The sequence below is a fragment of the Amaranthus tricolor genome, chromosome 10 (assembly GCF_026212465.1).
Source record: "Amaranthus tricolor cultivar Red isolate AtriRed21 chromosome 10, ASM2621246v1, whole genome shotgun sequence".
Lineage (NCBI taxonomy): Eukaryota > Viridiplantae > Streptophyta > Magnoliopsida > Caryophyllales > Amaranthaceae > Amaranthus > Amaranthus tricolor.
In genome coordinates this window covers 10,812,050-10,829,598 of record NC_080056.1, presented here as the reverse complement: position 1 = coordinate 10,829,598, position 17,549 = coordinate 10,812,050, and the positions used below count along the sequence as shown (strand labels likewise).

The following is a 17,549-nucleotide window of genomic DNA, read 5'->3' as shown; positions in this document are numbered from 1 at the left end:
GGCTAGTACTCTATATTATTTTATAGTGAATGAAGCGTAAATACATAATGCTTTCACTTCTAATCTCGGATCTTAAATAGCCTGGAAATGATATAGATGTATATCTTGCACCTCTCGTTGAGGATATGAGAAAGATGTGGGATGAAGGGATTTTTGTGTTTGATGGACATGCTAATAAGGAGTTCACATAATGCATTTATTCAACGTCAATTAATTTTTAGCATATGACAACTTATCAAGATATAAAGAACAATGTGAAGAAATCATGTCAAATTGTATCGATGACATGGAATCTACGTGGATTCCTAATTGAAAAGGGTTGTTGGTAAAGATGTTAAAAATAATTACTTACCTCCATCTTGCTACGGATTGTCCAAAGAAGAAGACCGCATTTTTTTAAGTATTTGTATAACATTAAGGTCGCATCAAGATACTCATCCAACATGAAAAGATTTGTCTCCCAAAATGGTATGTTATGAGAAGCATGAAACATCTCGATTGTCATATCATAATGCAAGTGTCCTTACCAATTGCAATCTATAGGATGCTGCCAGAACATGTGAGATATGCTATTAGGAAACTATGTTCGTTCTTCAACACAATATTTAATAAAGTGTTTGATCCCTTAAAAGTTAGTGCTCTATGATCGATGTGAATGAAACATTAATTTGTGAACATTTGAGATGCATTTCTACCTATTTTTGACATAATGGTTCATCTAATTGTCCATCTTGTTCGCGAAATCAAGCATTTAGATCCAATTTAAGATGGTGTTATCCATTTGAAAGACACATGTGAGTTTTACAAAACAAAGTGAGGAATATGGCACGACCCAAAGGTATGGCACTTTGAGCGATGAGATTGGTAATTTTATATTTGAGTATATAATCATGGTAGGAAAATTATGATAAGGTTGCTTGGATTGCTTAAGTAATTTTTTCTAAGAAATTTTGCACAATATTTAATAAGGGTGTTCAAAATCGAATACTGGATCGATCCGAATCCTGTAATCTGGATATCCAAATATCTTGATAGTGAAAATCATGATCAGGTTCCGACTTGAAAAAATCGGATATCCACTTTTCGAATATCTGGTTTGGTCTGGATCAGATGCTGGATACCTGGTTCAATCTGGATCAAATATCGGAAATCCGGTGTTGCAATTCTCATAATTTTTTTGGCTTCTTTAACAAATTCACGTTTTTTAACACTTAAATATTTAAGCTAAGTTCGTTTTCTTTCTTTATTCAAACTTGTTTTTAAAACTTTAAATACAAATCATTTTGGAAATATGGTTGAATTTTCAAATGTCTGAATTAATTAACAATAAATTAGCTATATAACTTATCATAAAATAAGTTACAATTTTCAAAAGTCTAAACTTTGAATAACTTGGCTATGCATATATTAGTAAATTCAACAACTTAAAAAAAATTTATTAAAAATTATATATATAATGGATATCCGATCCTTATCATCCGATTTATAAAATAGAATTATCTGATTTTTAAATCCAAAATACGGATTTGGATTTTATAGGTTGGATGATTCGAATCGGGTATTTAGGAAAGCCCCTAATATTTAGCATACCCATGTCTTGCACCAATTTTTATACGTTACTTACAAAATATCCACCTTTTTAATATGTCTAATGAAATTTTTCCCGATTTGTGATTACTTTAAATTGTTATACAATTTCTGATTAGTCAATAACCCAAATTTAGACCTAGAAATATTTTTATTAATCTACCAGTATTTCTGATTAGTCAATGATCCAAATTTAGATTTTTAATATCATTAGTCCAAATAAATCTTTTTCTCGACAATGAGGGTACTAAAATTTTTATTTCTTATTCTTCATTACTTTGTAGTTATTTTTTACTTTTTTCAACAATAACATCCTCTTATTTTTATAAATAACCTTGATTTTTTAATTTGATTTTATTTCTCTTACAAATATTTCCTTACCCACAAGGAATGTTCATATAAATTAAGAAAATTAGAATCTTTTAGATAGTGATATATTTGATGAAGGAAAAATAAGGACCATAAGCACTAAAAACATATTAAAATAAAGTTAGTGCAAAAAAAAAAAAAACACAATTATTAAATTTTTTGTAATAAAGTTAGTGGGAAACATGTGAAAGTTATAATCAATGTAAAAATAAGTTAAAATAAAGTTAGTTAAAAATATGTGAAGACCATAAATATTATTAAAATATTAAAATGAGGATGAATACGGTTAATTATGTCCAAAATTTGTTATATAAATACAAATATTTTTAATCGAAACAACAAATAAGACACTTAAAATATCAAATGAGAGTAATTTTATAAAATGGAAAAAATATTTTATTTATTTTTTAAATGTAGGATAACTGGAACGTGGACGTAAAGGACACCCCAGCGACAGGATAGTAAACTTGAACAGAGCAGCAAGTCTTGGTATATGAGAATATTTTAAGTATAAATCTAGTTGAATATAGAGTAATTATGCACAATTTAGCTGACTAAACTTGAATAGAGCAGCAAGTCTTAGAATATGAGAATATTTTAAGTATAATTCTAGTTGAATACAGGGTAATTATGTACAATTTAGCTGACTAACGTGATTAAATAAAGTAAGTCATTTAGTCGTAAATTAGGTACACTTTTTAGAAGTATTAAGTCACTGCTATACTTTTTCAATTTAGGACTACTAGTAAAAAAATTTGATAATTTTATCGGGCTGTTTTAAACATTTTTTAGGTTTAAAGTGAAAGCGAAATATTAAGCTCTTAAAAAGCTATAAACTACGAATTTTAATAATTAGACAAAGTAAATAATATACTCAATTAACCTAAAAACTATAATAAATTCAAGATATCATTACTCATTTACTTAAATTATCTATGAAGAAAAAGATATCTAACTACCAATAACATGTAATTAATTACCAGTAATTAACAAGGCCACAAATTATCATTAATAATGAATTATCATTATATTATTACTTTATTAGTTTCTATATAAAAATATTATAGCTTTTTTTAATATATAGATAAAAATTAAATTTATCAAAAAATTTAGACCCTTCAAAATAACGGGGCCTGAGCCATCGCTCATTGTGCTCTTGTTAATAAGTTGGCATTGTTATTTAGGCATTCTGATTACTCTCTTTGTCCTAAGAAATTAACACATTTTTATCTTTAGTTACAATTTGACCTTATGAAAATGTCATTATCATTTTCTTTTATTTTCATAAACTTTAATATTATATATCCACATGATTAAAATTGTCCTAAAATGGCATGAAAATTTTGGTATTAAATATAGTGAGTTAAGTAATGGGGTATTTAGAAATAAAAGAGAAAATATAGGATGAGGCCATGTTGAATAATAAAAATAAAGAAAATTTATTGAGACGCATCAGTAAAATAAAAGCACAGCAAGTTTATCGGGACGAATGGAGTAATTACTTTTTGTTTTTAATATCATTGGGTCGGCAGGGAAAGGAGACTGTTTGGTGATAATTGAACTCAAAACCTTATTTAGAAAATTAGTATTTGCTTTCAAACTAAGAACAGACTCAATTCTCAAAAAGAGTTACTCGTATATATGTTCCCCAGAGATTAATCGTCAAGACGATGAGACAAAAAAAATTAAAAAAAAATTAAAAAATTGCGTATATATATTACTTTAGATTAGCTCTCCCATGTGTATTCCTCCAAACTTTGATATTACTTTGGCAACCTGAACTGGACGGGCAACAACATGAGTTGGGATTAGAAAAGTCAAATATGACATCTAAATTATTAGAGGCTTTGCATGCTTGGATGAACTCATTGCTTGTATGTAACTTGTATAATACATTGTACGAAGTCTCTGACGTGTATTGGTTTGTGTCCTTTGGTGCTTGCGATGATGTTGTCACTTGACGACTAGCAGGTTGATTGCAGGTGGGGCGAGTGTGTGAGGATTCAAAAGTTAGAATCTGTAATCGTGTTGACTATCGCATCCGTATTAATGCCATTTTATTGTTTGAACTTAATTATCTATGTTAGCAAACATATTCTAGTTTGGACTTTATCTCGTTTTGATTAGGCCGTTAGGATCTCAAATTGTAAAACTTAAAGACTTCTGTTGATTTATATTTTTATCGTTTTCTTTAGATTACTTGTTTCTTTATCACTAGAACGTCATCGATCTTAGAAACGGTTTAGCTTAAACGTCCGGCATGTAATCGGAATTCATATTTACATATGAATATCCAGTTCGCTTTAACCCGGACTATTACAATTTGCTAATATGTACTATTAACTTTTCTCTCTTAATACCTAAAATAGAAGATTCAAGAATATAGAGTTGTATGTATTCTAAATGACAAGATATACGCAAAATAAGTAGATTCCTAATATTGAAGATTTACATAAATTCTTGAGAATCACTAATTAATTGATTTATGGGAGGGGAGGGTTACATGGGGTTTGGTTTTTTCAATTATTTTATTATTATTATTATTATTAATTAATTAATTAATTAGTTAGTTAATTTCAATAAAAAAATCATGATTTATAAAAATAGCTGCTTTTAAAATTGAATTTAAAATAGATTAATTTTCCAAATCAAATTAAATTTCAAATTAAAGTAAATACAAATAATGAAATCTAATGGACGCATGGTTATTAGAATCTCAATTCTGATCTATGATTCTACGATCTCACAATCTAAAAATAGGCGATCAATCCGGATTATAGATAGGATCCTAAAGTTGTAGAATCGTGCGATCCTACTTAACTCAAGAATTTAGCTAGTAGGATCATAACACGATTCTTTAATCCTAAAATCCAACGATCCGATCCTAGCTACAAGGATAGTTTCAATCGTAAAATATTTATATAATCCACATTTCACTTATGTATAAATACACATATATTCAAAATAATATATCAATACTAGTATACCACAATACAATTCATGTTTTTTTTCGTAATTTAAAAATGATTGTTGAAAGTAATATTTTTGAAAACTTAATAGATGAATGAAAATAAGTTTTTATTCACCCGTTAAAACTTAAAAAAAAAAAAACAAATATGATTGATGATCAATAATCCAAAGCACATTAATGGATATTTGTAGGATCACACGATCCTATACGGTCCGACTCTACCGATTTCGATCCTACCCGCTCAACGTTCCTAGGTAGAATCCCGATTCTAACAACCTTGCATGAATGTTTCATACACATCAAATTGGTGGGTCTTATATATTTTTCATATCAACATATTCGGAGAATGCAATTTGTCAACCGGTCATAACCTAATAAAATAAAATTGACCCAACTCAACCCAATGGTTGCAATACGTGAAATTTAGTCAATTAGTCTTAAAGTGACCAAAATAGAACCTTGCTAAATAATATTATCTTGTAGTAAAAATCATTCAGTTAGAACATATTAATGTATACACAATTAGCCAATTGATTTTTTATTTATGAAATATTCGTGATGAAAAATATATCTTAGGTAAAATTTATATGTTTTTCTATACTTATTTGTATTTTTATAATATATATACAAGTTTATCAAACATCAATATAATTTACGTTTATAAATTTTATAATGATAATATATAAACTCTTAAAATTATATTTGAATATATCTTCTTACTAATAATTTCGTGCATTGCACGAGTTTTTATACTAATATTAAATATATAAGTAAATCATACGTAACTAAGTCACATTTATTAACAATTTCATTATTGGATGAACATCAAAGACTTCTTTTATTGCTTGAAATAGAGAAAATCCATCTACAATCATCTAAGAAGCTTCTAACACATCATTTATTGAATGAGACTTTGACAATCATCATTTAAAGATGAGAGTTCATTAGGCATTTTTGAATAACTCAATGACCTTAATATCATAAGTTGAAGATGCAACTCTAAAACCTTTAAATCCTGCTCTTTTGGCCAAATTCATGTATTCTAACTCAGTTCTTTCTTTACCACCATTTTGAGCCAACATGATGGCATCAGATTGGAACACCATCCTCGCCGCATAGCTAGTTTCTGGTGCAATTGGAAGTATGTACTCGCACACTATTACTTTGCCATGATCTTCTGGCAAGGATTCATAGCAATTCTTCAACAACTTTACGCATTCCTCATCACTCCAACAATGGCATACCAACTACAAAAATATAATTGAAATTTCTTCATGTAGCATTATCATAACAAAATTAATTTAGTGTTGCTTTACATAGTAGTGAATTGGTATACACACCTTCATGAATATGGCATCTCCTTTTGGTACACTTATAAACATATCTCCTCCTACATGCTCCACACCTATGATAGGGTAGATAGCAATTGTTAACTTGTGTTGAGGAAATGCCAAAATGTGATCTCACGTTAGTGATTCAATAAGAGGTTAACTAACATATAATCTTGATGGACTGCTTTCTCTACTACCATATGAATAACATGTTATAAGAATTGGCTTAAATCAAGTTGAACAAAATTGTCAATGAAGCAACTCAACTAAAAGTTTACGTTGATGATTGAGGGCCGAGGATATGCTATATATCCAAACACGCCTCCCTCACACGAGAACCGTACCCTTTGGGATAAAAGTGTAAATGCAGCACAATACCTCCTTATAGATGGTGCGAAATGTATCATTTTTAAATAAGGAGTGGTTGAGATTGAAATCCGTGACCTCTTGTCACGTTGGCATGTGATACCATGTCAAGGAACCAACTTAACTAAAAGCTTAAGCTAATGGTTAAGCCCAAAGGTATGCTATATACTCTAACAAAAATATGATCTCACATCATTGATTTAGTGAGAAGTTGACTAACATATAATCTTGATGGACTACTTTTACTACTACCATATGACTAAAATATTATAAGAATTGACTTAAATTACGGTGAATAATGGCAAGTAACCATGGGTGGATCTAATGTGTAGCCATTGAGGTCATTTGACATCAGTTAAATATATCCTAGATGAGTTGGTTAGTGTATAGTTTTTCACATGAGTGATTGGGTTCAAAACCCATGAAGTGCATTTTACACAAAAATAATTTTGACATCACAATTTTTTTTTTTTAGGAAAAGCCATTGCAAGGAATTAACTAAACTAAAAGCTCAAGCTAATGATTTCTAATATAAGTTACATACTATAACACATCCCCTTACACAATAGCCTTTTGTGCTAGAAGCGTGGATGAAGCACATCCTCTGCCCGTACCTAGCGCTAAATATTCAACTTTAAATGAGAGGTGGTTAAGATTCGAACCCGTGACCTTTTATTACGCTGACTTATAATATCATGTTAAGGATCTAACTCAATCAAAAATTTAAGTTGAAAACTGAAGCCCCAAAATATATTATATACACTAATAAAAGTGTCAGGTAAAAAAGAAAAAAATAATTTACCTTTATAATTGGGTGCAACTTCAATAACACGAGGCAAATCAAAATTAATACCCTTGATGGTGGGGTATGCTGAGAGAATCATGTTAAGAGTAGCACCAGTATCACCACCTACATCAACCAAGGTAGATACACCTTCAAATCCTTTATAATTTTCAAGCAATTTTTTCATTATAATGGCTGAGTAGTTTGACATTCCGTTGTCAAAAACTTTGTTGAATCTAGCATCTGTTCCAAAGTAATCAAATATTGTCTTGTCGTAGGCTTTGTTAAATGGAATGCCACCATTAAGAACAGCATCCTTTAAATAATACCTAAAACAATGCCAAGATAATATATATGTTATTTGAAGAATATTTGAAGAATATATTATGTGCCGTAAAATTGTCATATGAACTATGTAATGTATAATTCAATAAATTTAACATAATATATATTCTCTCTGTTTCCTAACGAAGTTCTCACAAAGATTGTTCACGGAATTTAAGAGAAATGTAATGTTTTAGATTGTGGATATATTACTTAATTGAATAATAAATTAAGGATAAATAAAGTTATTTTTGTCTAAAATTTGTAATATAAGTAGAAAGATTATTTAAGAAAACAACAAATAGAACACCACAAAGTGGCAAATGTAAATTTCTTTAAGGAACGAAAGGAGTATTTATTAAACATTAAAATTATGTTTAAGAATAAATAGCAATTAAATTGTCTCAAAAAATGATATTTTAGAAATCATTACTATGTACTATATTTTATTTATTTGCATTTTAATTATTTTATTTTGAAAAAAACCACTTGCTTAAAATTCATGTTAAAAAAAAATCAACAATTCAAATTACATGATTGTGATATCTACCTAGAATTAATTATTATCCATTTTATATTTACTCTTGTAGACATAGGGGATGTTTGGTGAGAGAGCTTATTGGGGAAAAATTAGTAGGTTGGATGAATTAGCTTGTTGTTTGGGTCAAACAAGCTAAAATAATATCTGAAAAAATAACTTATTTAAACAGCTTATTTACATTAAATAAGCTAATTTACAACAAGCTACTAAAATGAGCATGTTCAAAGAGCTTATTCAACATGCAATTATTATTGACAACATTACCCTCATTTTTTTCAATTAGTGAGTGTAGAATGTTCATTTAGTACTTTCTGTATTAATTCTAAGAGTTTAAAACTACGAAAAGTTTATCATAAATAATACTTCCAACCATTTGCTTATTTCTTTACTATCATACTAACTTTATATTAATCATGAATAATACAAATTAAGGAGTGTGTTTTCTTAGAATAATACCTGCTTTGATTATTCACCAATTACCTTTTATTATTTTTGTCAAATAACCTTTTATAGTTTTTTTTAAACATGTAAGGGATTTACAAGGCAAACACGCATCTAAGTTGTAGTATTATTCATTTATAACCAAAAGTTGATATTATAGTATAAAATAAGCAAATAATTGTATTATTCGTGGTAAATTTTCTAATATGAATAAATAAGCTTTACAATTTTATTCTCAATTTTACTTGGTTGGATATGTATTGATTCTCAAATAACTTTGCAATCTTTGTTTACTTCTATTTATTTGTATGAATATGAAAAAAATTCATTTTATTTTTAAAGTAAGATACTTCTCACTAATTATCATAAATAAACCATGACATAATTTAAACTAAAATTATAAATTTATTATGTTTTTACATGTCTTTTTACAGATAATTTTACTAAACACTCTTAAATAACCAACTAATTAGATCTGTTGGTCAAATAAGTTAATAAAATCAGCTAGTCAAATCAGTTATTTGAATTAGCTACCAGCTATCAACTATAAGTTGTTTGTCAAACACACCATAAACTCAAAGTGATAGGAGAGGCACCCCCTACATCAAAGATGAAAACTTTGATGTCTATAGTGCGTATAAAGATAAGAAATAAATACGCAAATATGTGATATATGGCAAAATTATAAAGAAAGTAATAATGAACACAAAATTTAAGGTAATTCACCAAATAAATGCTATATCTACCATATCTAGCTAGGATAGTATTAATATTGTGTTTAAAGGACAAACTTCAATCTTGAAGGAATTACCGTGGAAGTTTGACGAAAAAGAAAGGAGCTAACGAGGGAAATAACTTAAGCAATCGGAGAGCTTTACAATGAGACTTTGACTTGATAATAAATGACCTGGGACTAGTGTATTTATTGGAATCCATAGGGTATAGGATTAATGAATTGGTTAGGCATCAACACAAAGGGAACAATGAGGCAGTAGGCTGCTGATGGCCTGTGCTCGTTCGAGCACAATGGGCTGGCAGGTTTTGTTGCTTCTTCAGCTTTGTGCAAAGGGTCCATAATTCCCTATACTCTCCCTTGCCAGCCCACATGCCCTATATGTGATGCACGCCTTGCTCTCAAAGACTTCAAACCAACCAATGGTTATATTGCAAGGGACAAGTGTATTAGGTGCACACAATTAGGGCCTTCCCTTCAATTACTAAAACACTTAAGGGCCCGCTTGGGTTGAGCTTAAATATTAAAGGGGTAAAAAAATCAAACTAATGAAATAAAAGCGATTAGAGTTGCAAATGAAGTAATTGAAATAGTTGTTCGAGGTAGAATGAAAGTAAACTAAAAAAGAACGATAATTTTCCTTATTTGGAGGAAAAATATTTTTCCACCCTCTACTACGGTAAATTTATACTCTAAAATGATAGAAATAATTGCTTCCCTTTTTTCATTACTTTAAACAAATTCTTTCACCACGCTAAGAATAAAATTCCATTAATTTTCTATCTAACTAAATTTGTTTTCCTATTTTGATTTTTATTTATCCTATAAATATTTACACCTAATCTAAGCTGCCACTAATTCCTATTTAATTACTTGAGGAATTTTTGTCACTTATAATCCTAACATAAAGTAATTCAACTAGATGTAGAAACCTCAATACCACTACAAACATTACCATCCAAAAGCCTATATTTAATGAAAAAAAAAACAGAAAAAAGAGAGAAAAAAGAAAATTACCAGCACTTCATAAGAATCTTATCTTGAATCATAAGAGAAATAGGACTTAAACTAACACCATCTTCATTCTTGGTTAAGAATTGGCACACCGGAGGAAGTCCATAAAGCCGTTCAACACGACCATCAGGTCGACTCTGAAGTGAGTACGAAAGAATAGAAAAGCTAGCCAGCAGCCGGAGCATTCTATCTAACATGTTTGCAGCATCAGGATTATTGTTTGTCGGTAATTTAGCCACAATCTCAGCTGACGATAAATAGGCACCCGGCCCAGCTTTTTTAATTATCTCAAATACATCTAGCTCAATCACTACTTTAAGGACCATAGGTGGAACTGAACTGCTTGTGATCGCCATAGCGAATGCGCAGATTTCATCATCCTCGACATGATTAGTTGTGTTGGAATTAGTTTCGGTGTTATTTTTAAGGAATTCCATGATCTTGGCATTATAAACTGAACAAGCAACTCTGAAACCAGAAAATCCTGCTGCTTTGGCTAAACTCTTGAATTCTTGCTCAGTTCTTTCCTTTCCACCAGTGTAGTTATTCATCATGATGCAATCAACTTGAAACACAGTCCGCACTGGTTGGCTAGATTGTGGTTCGATTGGGAGTACGTACTCGCACATTATTACTTTGCCATTGTCTGGCAACGAAGCATAACAATTCTTTAATAGCTTTATGCAATGCTCGTCACTCCAATCATGACATATCCACTGTAAATTCAAGAACGTCAACATGGATAGTCTCTATAATTTTACATTTTGTCAACTTTGCAAATTCAATTGATCATTTCTACACATTTCACATGTGCTTCAATTGTCATTTTTTCATTTTCACATCATTATTATTTATTTTGATTTTAATATATTTTCGTTTGTTTTTTATATTTTCAGTCAAAATTACCTTTTTGAAGAATTAATTAAAGTATTATACTGGTATATTTATTTTTATAAGGGTTTTTTTTTCATAAAAACCAAAAGCTATACTTCTCAAAAAAATCAGTAGTAAGAAAATATGGTTTTAAAATCTTTGACCCATCCACTTGAGACTAACCCGTTAAAAGAATCCAATTCAAAGATAATAGGACCCAAAAATAGCCAGATCCAAAATAACTCTACTAAAATACCTTGATCGAAAACACTTCGCCCCAACTATATGCTTTAAAAGGTCAACTTTTATTTTTACTTATGGGATAGTCTACAATATGAATGGTTATGGGGAAGTCTCAGTCGAATCCAATCAAATTTAGATCTGGATCCATTAATTTTTAGTAGATTTATTTTTAGATCCAAACTCTTATGGTTTAAAAATTTTAGACCTGGATTCAGATTTGTTGGGTCTGATGAGTATAGGGTCATAAACGGATTCTTAATGAGTTTTGATTTAATTATTCATATTTTAAATTTTTTTCCATTTTAAAGATTTTATTCTTAGTTTAATACTAAAATGGACCAATGAGTTGTATGTAAGTGAAATTTGAGTCCAAATAAATATAAAAATAGTTTTGAAACAAACTTAGAGTTGATTTTGAATTATATAATAGGTTGGGTTTAGAGCGGGCCTATTGGAACTAGCGGGCCTATTGGAACTAGTGATTCTTAATCTTAAATGGGTTCAGAAAGAGAGTTTGGGTTGGATCTAGGTCTAAAGACTCTATAACCCAAACCCAAACTCATTTAAGTTTTTGGGCTCGTAGCCAGATCTAAATTCACAAAGGTCTAATATAGGGTCATGGATTTAATCATTCCAAAGCTAGACAATCCTTAGTGATCAAGGAGGAGAGAGATTTAATCGTACACGTAAATTATAAAAATAAAAATTCTATCACATGGTTAAAATAAAATTCTCAAACCATGATTTTTGGTAGGTTAACTTATTAGCTATGTATGACTATGTAGTGTCAATTAATAATATTCCCAATTTAGATATAGGCAGAAGGAACTCATGAAGTAATATGTCATGGCCAACTAAATATGAATTGACTAATAAACTAAAAAACAAAGTAATTGGAAGTTAAAGGAGGGCCCATTGCTGCTCGTTATATTCCAAATTATTTTATGGTGAACAAAAGTTCTTTTTAATTTTTATGGTATCACTCAACTTTAATTTATAAAATGTAATTTTATATGTTATAAATTGTTATAACAAACAAAGTTATATTTTTTAATTAGATAAAAACTCCTTTTAAAAACATTCAAAATTTGCTTATAAAGTGAAATGACTTCATCTTAATTTCCTTTTAAAAAAAAACTCTAATAATTAAAACATGGATAAATAAACTGCTAATATTAAGATACAAAAATATAATAGAATAAGTCAATAACGAAATAATATTAGAAAATTTGATTTTAACTCTAATATTGTTTGTTATTATGGTAATTAAATACTTTCTTATACCTCGAATTATTATACAGATTAAAACAAACTTTGTCTAGTACCATGTGAATAATTTGATTTTTAAATTATATTTATATTGTGTTGCATTATTTGGAAACAATATAAAAAGGATCACGTTTTTAAAAGAAAACAAATAACAAAAACAATTTTAACAAATAGTGCGAGATAAATTAGAAAGGGAAAGTGGAACTTAGACACCAATGACTTTATATCAATATATGATAATTATTTATAAATTTGAACACTAACCTTCATGAATATAGCATCTCCTTTTGGTACGCTTTCAAACATATCTCCTCCTATATGTTTCAGTCCTAGAGCAGAGAGTAAACAACAAATATACACTATTAAATTTTATTTATTAAAATGTTTTAGACAAAGTATTTAACAATTTAAAAGGTGCTAAAATTTTTGAAATTGAATATTAGAATAATTCACATAAAACCACTAAAAAAATTAATTTTTAGTGGCATAAATTTAATAATATTAAATAAATGTCACTAATAGAAATTTCTAGTTGCACATATTTGACTTAAATTTTGAATGTCACTAAAAAAAGATTTAATGGCATTTTATTTATCCATCGATAGCATATTTAAATGTTATTTTAGTTTATCACGACAATTAAGGGAATGCTGCTAAATCTAACGCCGATAAAAGCTTTAGTGACATTCATTAACAAAAATATTAAAAAAGCTACTAAAACTTTTAGCGATATTAAAAGTAGCGACATTTCTGATAAATGTCACTAAAGAGAAATAATGCTAAAGTATCAATTGACATGTGCATATGCCAGTAATGTCAAATAATATGCAAATAAATGCCCTTTTAGTGATTTTTAAAATAATAGCGACTAATCAATATTTTATTCAATTGCTACTAAATATATGCTACTAAAAGATGATTTTGTTGTAGTAAACTAGAATATAATTGAGTGTGGAATATGAGGGAAAAAGTTGTACTACCATTACGAGTGGGAGCATGTTGAACAACATGAGGCAAATCAAAATTGATACCGTTAATTTTTGGATATTTAGAAACTATCATATTAAGAGAAGCACCAATGCCACCACCAACATCAACCAAAGTAGAAACACCTTCAAATCCTTTGTAGGTTTCAGTAATTTTTTTCATAATAATAGTTGAGTGGTTAAACATTCCATTGTTGAAAACTTTGTTAAATCTAAGATCTATTCCATGATATTCAAATGCCTCCATATTGTGGGCTTTAGTGAATGCAATCCCTCCATTAAGTACTGCATCTTTTAAGTGGTACCTAAAAATTAAAGGAAATTCAGGATGATTGTAGCTACATGTGCTAATACTAATGTAATTAAATATTTCACTAAACTAATTAACATAATTTACCACACAACATAAGGTTCGTTATTAGGGATCACATTCTTTTTGGTAATTGATACTTCTATGTAACATTAATTAAATATGTAAATGGATATGTAAAATTTTGTCCCGATTCGAAATTGACCTGAAATGACATGGCTAAAAAATATACAAAAGAAATCTAGGTAAAAATTAGTTGTAAAATTAATCAGTCCGTTTTGACCATTTTCCTTTATTTTGTCAATTATTTGGGTTCCAAATTAATATTTTTTTCATCAGGGTCCATTAATTACGTTTCTTAATCAAATGTTTGTATTTTTAGTCACTAGTTTTTCTATATGAGGGATGTTTGACAAACAGCTGATAACTGGTAGTTGATTACATTGTCTGATTTGACCAGCTAATTTATTGACTAGTTTGACCAGCTGATTTTGATATTGAACTCGCTGCTAATTTGCCAAATACTAGCATTAGATAATTTGACCATAAAACCCTCTTTTTATATCAAAATAAACTAAAGTTGCCTAATAAGAATTTTTGCCAAACACCTCTATAGCCTTTAAATCGGCATTTTATTACCTAATTTTATTAAAAAAAATAAATATAATTTTTTTAAAAAAATTAAATTCATTAACCCATTGGGTCGATCCTAACTCGAGTAAACTCAAAATCTTTTTGATCTATAAGATTACACTACTTAAAATTCATTTGGCTGACCTTTTTAACAAGTTTAATTGTAAATTATAAGCATTAAGTTACGTGAAGTAAAGAAGAGCAACTGAAAGGGTAATTACCAGCTCTCCATTAAAACCTCATCTGTATTAACAAGAGTAAGATTGCGTAAACCAATACCATCCTCATTCTTAGTCAAGAACTGGCAAACCGGAGTAAGCCCATAAAGTGTTTCTACCTGACCATCAGCCCGGTTATGAGTTGTATACGAAAGGATGGAATTACTAGCTAGAACCCGGAGCATCCGGTCTAACATGGGTGCAGCATTCGGGTTATTAGTAGGTAATTGGGCAGCAATCTCGACAGGGGATAGGTGGGCACCCGGTCCTGCACGTTTGATGATTTCAAGTACATCAAGCTCATATATGGCTCGCAGGACCATGGGTTGAACCGAACCGGTTGCCACTGCCATGGCGAAAGAGAACGCCTCGTTTTCCCCTATTTGAGTTGCCAAGGAGCCCATGATCAGCTATTTTCAGGGAGCTGTATATAAAATTATAGGATAAAATATAAAGAAGAGATTGTGCTCATAAAAATCATGTAATCTTAGCACAATATATATAACCTCCAAGCGGCTGGAGTTTTCTGTCATGATCAGTGTTTATGATATTGAGTCTTTGACAAAAAAAAACAAAACTCGATGCTGTATATTATAATAAATTATAAATGTAGATTATTGTATATATATTTTTTTAATTGATAAAATAATTATTTACTTGATAAAAAATGCATGCTGAGTTGAGGTTTATAATTATAAATGTAGATTGTTGTATATATTTTCTTTTTAATTGAGTGGAGGTTTAGAATTGTTTCGACATTTTATTAGAATTTATCATTTTTTTTAAATAAAACTTGCTATATTAAGTCATCCGATTGCCACGTTCATTATAGGAAAATACTCTATAAAGTTGGGATGTTCATGGTTAATCAATAAGATTATTTTCGAAAAATCATGAAAATGTTGGATAAATCTAGGTAACTTCCACTACCTTCAATTTAATATTTTTTTATTCTTTATGGTCTCTATGTTTTCCATTAACTTTATAAAAATAGTTTTTATGAGGTGTGATCTTTAAGTTTTTTCATATACATCAATAAGAAATCATAGTCAAAGTTTGACATTAAAATTCGTAAATTCTACTTTAGAAGAGCATATGAAAACGAATGAAGTATGTTTAAGGTCCTCCCTTTTCTTTCATCAAATTTATTATTCAATTGTATAATATAATCCCTCCGTTCCTTTTTGTTTGTCCACTTTACTTTTTACACGCATTTCAAAGACGAATCTAACAAGATTCCACGTGAATATATTTTGTCTTCAACATATATTTTAAAAATCAAATTTTAATTTCTCTATCCTAAAGCGAAAAAAAAAAAAAAATTGGACAAACAAATGGAAATGAAAAGAGTAACTGCTATTTAAAAAATTTTATTTTTTTTAATTGCCGCGTGAAAACTTTATTAATTAGGGAGCGAGTACAAGAAGTCAACAACGAGCTAGTGACAAGGGGTTAAGAATTCAATCTTTTGTGATTTGTGAATATTTCAAGTGGAGCAGTGATTGTACCAACAAATATCAGGAGATCTTAGCCCGAGGAATTTCAATCATATTAATCGACCCACAGAAATACAAAATTATTTTGTGCAACTTGTTAGCCTTTAATATTTTCTAACTACAGCGATATTAGCGACAACGAGTAAGAATTCCAACTCTAAACTATATTTTACACCATGTTTTCCAAAAAATGGTGCCATTTCATGAAGCATATGTACTTTAGACTATTACTTTCGCCATTTGATTTTGTTGGTTGCATTTTTTTTATTACACACTTTAAAACTTAAATATTGCTTTATATGAAAATCGCTTTTATTATATTGATATATTTTTTAACAATTTTGCAATTAAGCACTATTAAAAAAGTTTTTTCACAGAAAACTCTCTAACGGACACATAAAGACTTGCAGATTCAACATAGGCCAAATCGCACATTTTGTGCGAGTATACCTAGGTATAGAGTCGCACATTTTGTGCCACTCCACCTAGGTGTAGTCCCACAAAATGCGCCACTTAACATTTGTTTTTTAATTTTAGTTTTTTTATTATAAAATATTTTATTGTGAGACTCAACATCTATACCAATTGCATTTCAACTTATTTTGTTGGTCAGAATATTTGTAGTTGGTAAATTTAATAAGTCGTAATTTTAGTCGGAATTCTAACTAACATTTGTTTGTAAGTGTTTAGTTGAAATTCCGACTGTCTTTTTTGTCGAAATTCCAGCTGTTTTCCTACTAATAATCAGTTGAAAATTTTCAACTAACAGTTACAAGTCAAACAATCAGAAATTTTAAATATCCAAAATTCACCTGATTTTCAAAAATACTATTATTTTTTGATTGAATTCCGGCTAAATATTTAGTAGAAATTCAGTTGGAGAAATTTGAATTCTAAAATTCATCTGATTTTCAAAAATACAGATATTAAAATACTAATTTTTTTCCCAACTGAATGCCAACAAATTTTCAGTCGAAAAACAGTATGTGGAAAGAGAATTGAGTATCTTTGATTGTAAATATTAGTTGGAAATAAGTCGGTAGAATTAATCAACGTACGT

The 17,549-nt window shown here is 29.2% G+C and overlaps 1 protein-coding gene across 1 annotated transcript; it reads right to left on the bottom strand.

The window, feature by feature from the left end:
• Positions 1-5,741: 5,741 nt before the first annotated feature.
• On the bottom strand, positions 5,742-15,465 carry LOC130825453 (caffeic acid 3-O-methyltransferase-like). The gene is made up of 7 exons (XM_057690693.1): positions 14,997-15,465; positions 13,827-14,137; positions 13,111-13,175; positions 10,465-11,177; positions 7,427-7,737; positions 6,268-6,332; positions 5,742-6,174 (listed from the first exon to the last, which is right to left on the bottom strand). The coding sequence occupies exons 1-7, from the start codon at positions 15,395-15,397 to the stop codon at positions 5,872-5,874; spliced, it is 2,169 nt and encodes a 722-aa protein (XP_057546676.1). The 5' UTR covers positions 15,398-15,465; the 3' UTR covers positions 5,742-5,871.
• Between the last annotated feature and the right edge of the window lie 2,084 nt (positions 15,466-17,549).